Below are 11,042 nucleotides of genomic sequence, written 5' to 3' on the forward strand. Positions count from 1 at the left end.
AATGATGTGATCCCATTAATCAAATGACAACACATGTCAATGGTTAGGAAACATAACCATCTTTGATTAATGAGCTAGTCAAGTAGAGGCATACTAGTGACTATATGTTTGTCTATGTATTCACACATGTATCATGTTTCCGGTTAATACAATTCTAGCATGAATAATAAACATTTATCGTGATATGAGGAAATAAATAATAACTTTATTATTGCCTCTAGGGCATATTTCCTTCACCCTAACCGGGACAGATGGGCCTTATGAACCGGGACAGATGGCCCTTTTTCTAGTAGTGCATGCGGAGCATAGGAAGAGGGTTGACAGGTGCTCCCATGCGCATGAGAAGGGTGGAGCTTAGAGGGGTGGTCGGAACAGTTGTGGCATGAGAGAAGAGGGAAGGCTGGCGCACATCAGCGGTAGCCGGTAGGCAGTTAAGCAGGGACTAGAGAGTAGGCCGACTAGGAGGGGGAGAAGATGAATAGTACTCCCTCCGTTTCTAAATAGATACCTATTTAGAGATTTCAATACAAACCACATGCGGATGTGTATAGATATATTTTAGAGTGTAGATTCAATCATTTCGCTTCCTGTGTAGTCTCTTATTGAGATCTTTAAAAAGACTTATATTTAAGAACAGAGGAATTACTAGGCTGTTAAAATGCACTGATCATCCATAGAAACCTGGCAGCTAGGAAGGTGCTTCCTTTTATCGAGGATTACATGCCAAGAAAAGATAGTTACTCGATACAACTACTAGTATATCAAGGTGAAAGTTGGATGCTCAGCTAGTAGATGGCTAGCTCAGGCCGCAGCGGTTTAAGAACACTTGTGGAGCGCCCCTCACATCCACACACTCGGGTCGCATCTGCCATTGTTACGCATCATTTCAGCTTTGACATCCAACACAGCGGTCAGGTCAAAATTTTATGCCACCTCCCACCTAGTACTTTGCGTCGCTGTTTCTGCAGGACAGAACATATTGCGGCGCAGCCAGGCAGAGAGAGACCTTCTGCGCGGCAGGTCGACAAAATGCAGGGTGCACAACGGGTTGGGTATTGGGCATCATGAAGAAATCAACATTTACTTATGATAGGAACGTCCTGATCGAGATGTCTGACAGATAGTAGTAGGAATATGATACAAAATGGCACAAGCTTGGAGCAATGAGGGCAGTCACAATTAACTCAACATCAGCAATAGCTAAGAGATTGATATGGCCTTTGCTTGCCACTCAACTCAAGACACAGGTCGTGCTTTTTTTCTCTTGTAAGTCGTATAACTATATAAAATGGCAGCTCCTTCAGACCCTACACCAAGATAAGTGAAAACAACCCTCAAGTGGATCCTAGAAGCTTTTGGACCATTGACTTCTTGCATCAACCAAGTGTTCATGTTTCCTATTTGTGACTACTACCTTTTACATAATTTAAAATTAACTAATGTTACAACAGCAATACACACGTTTCAATGAGTCGCAATGCTCACAGGCTACAGTTTAAAAACCCTACCTAGTCGATGATAGAGTTGACTGAGATCAGTAAGGACAATGTAATAAGCTCCGCAACAAGAGTCAGCCAATTAAACATCTACTTTGCTACCTACAGTCAAAACTAAGGGATGTAAACTGTATTCTGGAGAGCATATGGCAAGCTTAGGAGCCTATAGCGAGAGAGCGCCAGATGCAAACAAAAGATTCCTCCCAGAAAACTGCAGTTGGAAAAAAGCAGTTAGTTGGTTTTCGCTCAACACGGTTACTATCATATGTTAACTGATGAGAACGGTGGATTGAAGGAGAATGGGTTTCTCACCCGCAAGTTATAAACAGGAGTCGATTTTGTAGGGAGAGCTTTCAGCAGCCTCAGTCGGTTCGTAGAACCAGCCTTGCTGTTTCACAAAAATAAACGATATTTAACAACTAGAGCAAGGCAAACCAAAGCAGCCTTTTACAAGGGAGCCAACCAACTTACGTGTCATCCATCTTCAGGGCCTTTGTGCTGGACGCAACATCCCAGAGTTTAACAGTGCAATCAGCCGATCCAGATGCAAGCAATGCTCCCTCGCAGCTATAAAACAGAGGAAGAATTGTTGAACTAAGATGGTTCTTTGGTATAGCATATTAGCATGAAATTAAGGTAATCATGCTTCTCCAAAAACTAAAAAAACATACTCCCTCCGTCCCATAATGTAACTAGACAGAACAACACAGCATGACTACTCACTGGAAGAGAAAAAATGTACACTTCAAAACAGAAGAACTATCAGTGATACTCAATCTAATCCGTTGATGGAAGACATTTTTTTACATAATTTATACTGGAAACAGTGGTTAAAACATGGGAAAAATTACAGGATTTTTAAATAATAGATCCAGAAGTAAATCTACTGCGGTCAACCAACAACTGCATTGCGACCAAGTACATAAGCTGGACCATCGATGTATGTTCAAGAAAAAACAACCACACACAGGCATTCAAGTTCCATGGTGTGGTCATTTGAAGACAGAATCATGCAATATTCCAGTTAAATACTCTAAAAAGGTGGCCAAAATGGTTAGTAAACCCATTGCTCATGTATAGATAAATCTAACCCAGTGTGAACTGAAGCCGCTGCTCAGCAAACTGATTAAAGGCAGAAGACAGGAAAGGCCAGTTTCTCAAGCCCTGCCATAAACTAATACTCCCTCCGTAAAGAAATCTAAGAGCGTTTAGATCACTACTCTAGTGATCTACTCCCTCCGTTCCAAATTACTCGTCGCAGAAATGGATGTATCTAGAACTAAAATACATCTAGATACATCCATACCTGCGACAAGTAATTCGGAACGGAGGGAGTAAAATGCTCTTATATTTCTTTAGAGAGGGACTACTCTTTACACATATTTGGTATATCAGCTACTGTTTGACACATGGGATACTAAGCAAGCAAAACAATGTATAATGATGAGTACCTGAAAGCAAGTGACCACACACAAGAGTTGTGTCCCGCTAGTGGTGAAACGCAGCGACCAGTAGAGAGATCCCACATCATGATGGTCCCATCTTCGTCTCCGGAGGCCATGTATCGCCCATCAGGAGACATTGCCAGTGATAAGACCATACTCCTATGACCAATAAACATTCGTATACATTCACCAGTTTGAACATCCCATAGCCGTACAGTTTTGTCACTAGAGCCGGTGGCAATGTAGTTACAGTTTACATGCCACTGCACACACTGTCAGATAAGTAGTTTGCAGAAGAAAACATCAGTCAGAACATGCAGACATCAGTAAATGGCATTGAAAGCATTCCCATAGGCAGGCTACCAATTCTCAAATCAATACAAGTTCAGAGATAGAAGCACACTTACATCAACATCAGCAAGATGCCCGGCCATTATCCGCAAAGGTTGGATTTTATCCATTGACCAGATTCGAGCAGTCCTGTCATGCGAGGCACTGGCAAAATAATGGCCGACTGGACTAAACTGCCACAAAAACATAAAAATATGTCAGCAATGCAAGTATACAACGCACAAAGATGTCTATTCAATACAACAGAATCAGAAAGCTATGCAACACAAATATATGTACCAGTCATAAGCTGTTGAAAAAAACATCAAGCCCAACAGACCTATTCCAAATCCCATCATCAGAAGTGTTCAAAATGAAGAACGAACTAGGAATATTTATCACAAGTATTTGCAGTTTTGCCCTCGCACCAAGATCAAGACTAAAACAATAGTAGGGCATGGACATTTTTTGTAACAATGAGGCCACTATTAGAATTCCAGAAGAGTTTTCTCTCAAAAAAATCCAGAAGAGTTAATTAAAAACTACTGAAATGAGGCCACTATTATTAGAACTTCAGAAGAGTTTATTTAAAACTACTGAAATGAGGCCACTATTAGAACTTCAGAAGAGTTTATTAGAAACTACTGAAATCAGGCCACAATTAGAACTTCAGAAGAGTTTATTTCAAACTACTGAACAACTGACTGACTGTACGGCATTGACATTGATTGTAACAACAGATCTGAGCATCATTCAAATAAAAACTGCTGAAGAATCAACTAATCAAATGTTTTTGCCTGTAACTAGGTAGCCAAGACACCCCATGAAGCAAGAACTCAAATGTTGTTTTCACAACAACGACACAGAGAAAAGATTTGTTCACATACTTGGACATCCCAAACTGGGTAATTGTGTCCTTTGTAACAAACAAGATTGGCATTCAGCTTGGTACTCCACAGCCTAACTGTAACAAATATATAAAAAATAGATGAACGGTTTGTTTTATTAAATAAATGAACAAGGAAATGAATGGTACTCCCTCCGTCCCATAATGTAGGATGTTTTTTGTTTTTGTCCTACAATGAGACGGAGGGAGTACAAAATAAGTACTGTATAATGTAAGTGACACCTTACTTGTTGAATCTGAAGATGATGACAGGAGAAAATCTCCAAATGGACTAAAGGCAGCGGAATAAACTGGTCCAGAATGACCTTGGAATAATGTATACGGTCTTTTCCCCTCAGATGTTGATGACAAGCGCTCGTCCTGTGAAGATCCATTCTCTCCTTGTGAACTAGCTGAGAGTCCAAATTTGCCCAATCAGCAAATACCATCAAGAATTCAAGATAGAAATGAAAACACTACTATGTTAGGAATATGTTCTATGATTATTCTGAAGTTCTGGACAGGTACCAGTCAAATACTGCAACGCTGTTAAAATATTCTAGCATGTCTAACAAGTAGCTCCAGAAGACATTTATTGCATTGTCCAAGACATGCATCAGTGCTACAACACCACCTTAAACTTCTAGGTTGTAACTTAAACTAAATGAAATAAACTAGAATCCTTAGAACAAAAGGCTACCATGACCGAAATCAGGTGTGCAGTTACAGAAGCATTTCACCATATCAGCGGAACAGAAACATCAGCAATATGTAGTGTAGAACGACTAACATGTTTTTGCTGGTTGACCAATCTTTGCCATATCCCAAACCTAGTGAACAAGAAAGTTTTACCAGTTAATGTAGTGATCACATGAGAGACAAACTATCACCTAAAGGGACTAACCTTTACTGACGAGTCTGAGAACCCACCAACGACCAAAGATCCATCGTTTGAGATCGATGAGCAGTTTAATCTGTGTTCCACAGGATAATGTTTTCAAACCAAAGTATGCACACTGAAACAGTTGATACTAAGGGCCAGTTCCTTTGGGCAATTCTCCGAGAATTGACCCCCTCCCCAGCTTCTCCCAGAATTGCCACTTCATCTTTTTTTACAATTCCTAGCTAGTTAAGATCTAGTTAGCTAGGAATTGTAAGAAAATATAGTGTGGCAATTCTGGGAGAAGTTGGGGAGGGGGTCAATTCTCGGAGAATTGCCCAAAAGAACTGGCCCTAAATTACAGCTAAGCTTACCCGTTATGTGTATTAAGGAATGTGTAGAAGCTAACAGATGGCAATGCCAAGTTATTCAATTGTGCACGGTTTCGCAGGTCCTCAAGAATTGATTGTTCAACTTCAACAGGCCTGAAACAAACAAGTAATTTTTCAGGATCGTAAACGCAAGGCTGACACTTGACAGATCAAAAAGTACACAAGTGAGTATGTTCTGCAAAAAGAAAAAAGAGCAATATTTGGTCCTCCTGAAACTTGTAAGATAACTTTTCCAAGAGAACCCGCATAAAACCCCTCGGCCTTTATTTTAGGTTCCAAGTCAGGCTCAAGCACATGACACTCACATGTCTGGAGTATGGACCCACAGTCAGTTATAGGAATGGTATTTATTTTCAAAGAGTACAGTTGATAAATTATGTAGAACTTTTTTTAGAACTGCAGATAAGAGAATAAATATTTACGTCGCTGGAAGGGTTAGCTCCGGTTTCACACGAGGTGCCGCAGAAATCATGCTTGTTTCGGATTTGGTATTTTTCCCTGTTGCACCTACAAGCTTATCCTTTTTGAGCTTTTTGTTCAGAGGACCACCCTGCTTTCCACCTTCTGAGGATTTTTTCTGTAGCAAATATAACAAGAAATAATGAAAGATCCAAGTTAGTAACAGAAAAGGGTATATGGACAGCATTCCTGTTCTTAAGATAACAGCAGAAGAAGAGAAGAACAAAAACATGCTGCTGAGTGTTGACAAAAAGGAATGTCCAGGTTTCAATGGCAGAGAGCATATAACAAACATAATATAACAAGAGTCCCATACTATGAGAGAGTTTCTTGCCTTGTTATTATCTTCTGCATCTGCATCCTTGCTTTCTGCTTCAGCTCTATCAGAATCTGAGAGTGCTTTCTCCATACGCTCCTCAACTGAATCTTCAAGCAACTGCATACCATAAATTTAATTTTAACAATAACACATGCCTAAGGATAACGAAGAATAAATACTTAAATAGAAAACTGGAAAATTGCTCTCATGGAAGAGGTTCGTTTGGGAAGTGGCAAAAACAGTGCTACTAGAGTTTTTTCCCTATTTGATCGGCATTGTTAACCGTTTTGATAGAATAGATAATAGGAAACAAACACATTGATCACGGATGTGCTGAATAACATACCCCCCAATGCACTTCCTTCTGATTTATCTGTTTTGCCAAGTCCTTGCTGGTTCCAACCAGAGCAACAACATCCGCATCATCAGAGATCAATGAAGGTTGCCCAGCGGACACTGCCAATATAGATAGAGGGAAGTGGTGGAAAAGTGAGAAGTGACGGTAAGTAAAATGTGCGATATAATCTCAACAGACTGGGAACTGTACCTTCAAAAATTATCCTTTCATTGATTATTCCAAGCATCACAAGAGCTTGTGTTTTCTGGAGATACTGGAGAAGTAATTCATATGAATACTGCAATGAAACACGAGGTAGAAACTTTGAACAGAGCAGTTGACATAATTTTATAGGAAAAACAAAATTGCAGCAAAGAAAAAAAGGTGAGATCATGATGTATCATGCAACGAGTTGCCAATTGAACTAGAAATCACCACATGGAATGTGCTTCGCCAGCAACATCTGTTAAAAACTGGTCTATATGCAGTTTGTGTCTCATATTTGACACTAGCATTCAGTATATGTATTATGGTATCATGATGACGTATCATCTACTCCTATGTGAAACTAGTTGCCCATTAGGATTCAGGAAGAAAAAGCTTGTAACAAACCTTAGATTGTGTTTGTTTCCCTTGGTCATAACAACACTTACCAAGTAAGTGGTGGAAAAGGGTACATGAGAATAAAGCATCTCAACTTATAAAGCTATTGTCACAACAACGGATATGCATCCAGTGGAACATTTTATCTATGTGCATTGATTTAACTCAAAAGGTGACCCACCCATACAATCGTAGTTGAAACAAAGAGATGGAATGCAAATATAGAAGAACTTGGTGCAGTACTACCTCACATAATTTAATTCTGAATTTATTTTCCCTTAAAGATCGGGCCAGATCCATTTCCTGAAAATTATAGCAGGTAGAACAATAAGTGCATGTTTTGTGAATCCTGAGAAGATAAAATCAAATAAACAAACGCAAATCGCCATTGACACTTGAATGGATACGAGAGAGCTAAATGATGAACCTCCAAATGCAAAGGAGAAAGAGTGCCTTCCAGCTTTTGGAGATCCCTTGAATGCATCAGTTCATGATCTTCCCGAAATTTAAGGAAAAATGCCCGAGCTGCAGGATTCATATGTGGTGATATCAATGACAGAAATGCTCCAAATAAACTAATTGGATGCATAAAATGCAAACAAATATTATCCCAGAAATGTACACAAACTACAAATACCTTCCTTGCCCACAAAAATAATTACCTTCTAGTGTATGCCCCTCTGACACTAGATCCATGAAGCAATGGATAAACGCTGGATAAAGGACACGGAGTAATTCATGCTACAATATTAAAAAAAACTCAGAGGCATGAAATATATATAGCTGAATATACAAGAATTAAAAAGGCCATTCCATGTAATAGGTACATCAAATAGAGCAAGTAGTCCATCCACCGCAACCAAATATCCCATTTCCAGTGACTACAATCATGTGACAAATACATGATTATGCTTATGTGAATGGTTTTTGCTTTCTAGAAGGAGCTCTGCAGTGTGAACAGATGCCATAAAACACAAAAAACATTTCAGAAATGCTACGTACATCTGAAGCTAGTAGGCAAGCATTCAGCCATGATCCTGGAAACATGGTGCACCAACCACAAGCAGGCATGATCATTTTTAACAAGAGAAGCATGAAGATAACTCATGAGTAGCATGCCAGATTACTGAACAGTGTGGATATAGCAGCTACATGCCTCAAAACATCTCGAATGCTGCAAAGCAAAGTGCATTCAAATGTACTACTAGAGCTGTAAACGTGAATCACAATCCACACTTAATGTAGCACACCTTGTATTGGTCCAGAGAATTGTATGCCCATGATCTTAGCTTGTTGTAGCCATCATAGTATCTTGCTGGGTCGTTATCCGGCCTGTCAACAAAGGGGGACATAGTAAATTTTTCAGATTAACATGGTATTAGAGCAGTTTTCGAGCATATTTGACATGATACTCTAGATTAGCCCCCATAAACTCTGCTCAAGGCCCAAATCATGTCGAAGGTTTGCCATTGCCCAAGCCAAAGTAGTATCAATTTCTCACGCTCGAGCGGGTAAGCTGATTCTGAACATCGGAGTGACTTAAACCTAGCAGAAACAGCCCGGCCCGAGTCAGGATAGCCAAGGCGCCGCGGCTCGGCCACTCGGAACCACCAATCCGGCGCCATTCCTCACACAAACGGCACGAAAACCGGTGGCTACTACGCGAGCTTGGGGGGCGAGGCCGCTGCGGCCACCACAAGGGGCGGCGGGGTCGAGATTTAGGGGATTCGCACCTGGAGAGCGAGACGTCGGAGAGGGAGGTGGTGGAGAGGCGGTTGCGCTCCTCCTGCAGCGCGAGCTCGGTGAGGCGGAAGCCCTTGCGGTGCAGGTACTGCTGCACCTTCCTCTCCATCTCCTCGTCCTCCATCGCTCGCTGGCTCGCTCGCCGGCCGGCCGCCGTGCGCCGGGGAGGGAGGCGCCCTAGGGTTTAGGGGCGGGCCGGATCCGCTGGTACGGTGTGGGACTGTGGGCGAGCGGGTCGGAGGGGGAGACGAAGGCGGAAACGGGATTAGAGCAGGGCAGCGAGGCCGGATGGGCTAGGCCTGGTTTGGATAGCCTGGTTAGGCCCGCGTTCACACGGGCCGAGAGGGTCTAGGACCCGGACAGGTAGCTGGCGCCTGTGGGCATCACCACATAGGCCGGCCCAGCAAACCTGCAAAAAAAAGCAAATGGCAAGGAAAAATATTCACGTTCAATCGGGAGACTATTCGATCCGTGATCGACTAGTAAGCTTGCACGTGCAACGCACGTCTTAACTCCATCACATAATTATGATTATTAATACAGTTGTTTGGTTCTACATAGTTTTTCATCTGCATCTGTTTCACCAAAAAATAGTATTTGTTTGGGTGAAAGAAAATTAAATCGCATGGAAGGTGTAAATAATACTCCCTCCATTCACCAATATAAGATGTTTTGAATATATCAATATGAACTACATATGGATTAAAATAAATGAACAAACACACTAAAACGTGTCTTATTCTTTCGATTTAGAGAAAAGTTAGAACCAGAAATGCAATTCGGCTCCCAGGTCCAGATGCTCCTGCAATCTAGACCACACAGGTGCCTCATGATTTGAGCATGGCTTGGTATTCGGTTCGTATCTACAGTACCTAAATAGTTCATCCCCACTACTTGGTTTTTCTTGACATGCAAGCTACCCACATCAGCAATCACATGCAGCCATCCAACTCAGCAAACCTGCCACTTCAGCAAAAAGAATTCCACGGAAAAAATCATGGGATTTAATTATTCACACATCGGTTCCTCTTCAACTTCTGAAACTGACAAGATAGTTTATCTACACTTTAAGAGCCAAAGACACCCTGTTTTATTCTCAGCTCCCCACCGTATCTACTTCTCTGCGGTCTGTACGTCTCATATTCTTCTCTTCATTCAGAAATTTTGAAGCCTCCATTGAAGAAGGGCAGCAGCTACGAGCTCATGCTGCCCCACGCGATGGAAGACGACCCAGCCCCAACACCCTCTCCTAGGTCTGGCTGCCCTGGCCTCTAGCTTCTCTGACGGCCTGAATTTTCGCTGCAGAAACGGGGCCGTTGTTCCATTCCCGACCCTAGGACTCTACACACCGTTCCTCTACAAAGGAGCGAGGGCCTCGCCTAGATCCAGTTGTGTGGCTACGCCGTGGAATCACACTTCTTCCGATTAATTTGATGACCGCGCCAAGAATCCGCGACCACGACCACTGCGTCCCGGCGCGGTGCCAAATTCGGCCAATTCCACGGCGCCACTTTTTCTTCCCATGTATCAATTCCCAGAAGGGGGCCTATGAATATGTCTTTCTGCTTCCATGCCTCTGCTGCGAAGGGGGAAGGGTTAAGGCAGATGATGGACTCTGTTTTCCAACATCACCCGATGCACCGCCGCTTACACCATCGCTCTCCTCTACTAAGGTTCGTACACCGTCTCTGATATACAAGTTGCTATCTGTCGATTTGCTTGCTAAACGTGGGACCTTCTGTTCTTGTGCGCAGGATGAAACGGTCATCGCATTTCAGTACATCAATCCCTCGGCGTTCAGGATGGCGTATTGCTTCTGTTCATTGCGTGGAAGTGGAACAGTTGGCCAGCATCACGAGAATTGGTCTTAACAAGCTTCCGTATGGTCCCTATTTGGGATTGAGCGATGACATACATACGGCCTATTTGTGTCTGGTTTTTTTTAAGACGATTCAAATCTGTTGTCCATTGATTTCTTGGATGGTGTGGGAAAAAGACACATCATTTCATTTGGATTTTATTTTACCATTTGTGCCTCTGCCCCGCACACCTTGAACACTCTCAGTCCAGGCTAACAACACTTAGTGCTCCAGATGGATTTCGCTATGAGTCTCTTTCACTTGGATATAAGATAGTGTATACCATTTTAGAT

At 42.1% G+C, this 11,042-nt stretch overlaps 1 protein-coding gene across 2 annotated transcripts; it reads right to left on the reverse strand.

The window, feature by feature from the left end:
• Nucleotides 1–1,322: 1,322 nt before the first annotated feature.
• On the reverse strand, nt 1,323–9,180 carry LOC123104518 (transcription initiation factor TFIID subunit 5). Of its 2 annotated transcripts, XM_044526383.1 has the most exons (19): nt 8,881–9,180; nt 8,398–8,479; nt 7,810–7,888; nt 7,575–7,672; nt 7,394–7,450; nt 6,755–6,842; nt 6,554–6,663; nt 6,223–6,324; nt 5,852–6,006; nt 5,412–5,522; nt 5,062–5,131; nt 4,948–4,987; nt 4,406–4,570; nt 4,159–4,235; nt 3,349–3,465; nt 2,948–3,213; nt 1,968–2,063; nt 1,809–1,884; nt 1,323–1,707 (listed from the first exon to the last, which is right to left on the reverse strand). In XM_044526383.1, exons 1-19 carry the CDS (start codon nt 9,012–9,014, stop codon nt 1,660–1,662), a joined length of 1,971 nt encoding a protein of 656 aa, XP_044382318.1. In that variant the 5' UTR covers nt 9,015–9,180; the 3' UTR covers nt 1,323–1,659. The 2 variants fall into 2 exon arrangements, with proteins under 2 accessions (XP_044382318.1, XP_044382319.1); XM_044526384.1 differs by lacking the exon at nt 7,810–7,888.
• Nucleotides 9,181–11,042: the final 1,862 nt, after the last annotated feature.

The sequence above is a fragment of the Triticum aestivum genome, chromosome 5A (assembly GCF_018294505.1).
Source record: "Triticum aestivum cultivar Chinese Spring chromosome 5A, IWGSC CS RefSeq v2.1, whole genome shotgun sequence".
NCBI lineage: Eukaryota > Viridiplantae > Streptophyta > Magnoliopsida > Poales > Poaceae > Triticum > Triticum aestivum.

What these genes read in the sequence shown, in the direction of transcription:
- LOC123104518 (XM_044526383.1), bottom strand. Translation starts at nt 9,014, where the DNA reads ATGGAGGACGAGGAGATGGAGAGGAAGGTGCAGCAGTACCTGCACCGC. An exon ending in TTCCTTAATACACATAACGG is followed by an intron (nt 5,132 to 5,411) that starts GTAAGCTTAGCT and finishes TGTGGAACACAG; the next exon opens with ATTAAACTGCTCATCGATCT. An exon ending in GCCCTGAAGATGGATGACAC is followed by an intron (nt 1,885 to 1,967) that starts GTAAGTTGGTTG and finishes TTTGTGAAACAG; the next exon opens with CAAGGCTGGTTCTACGAACC.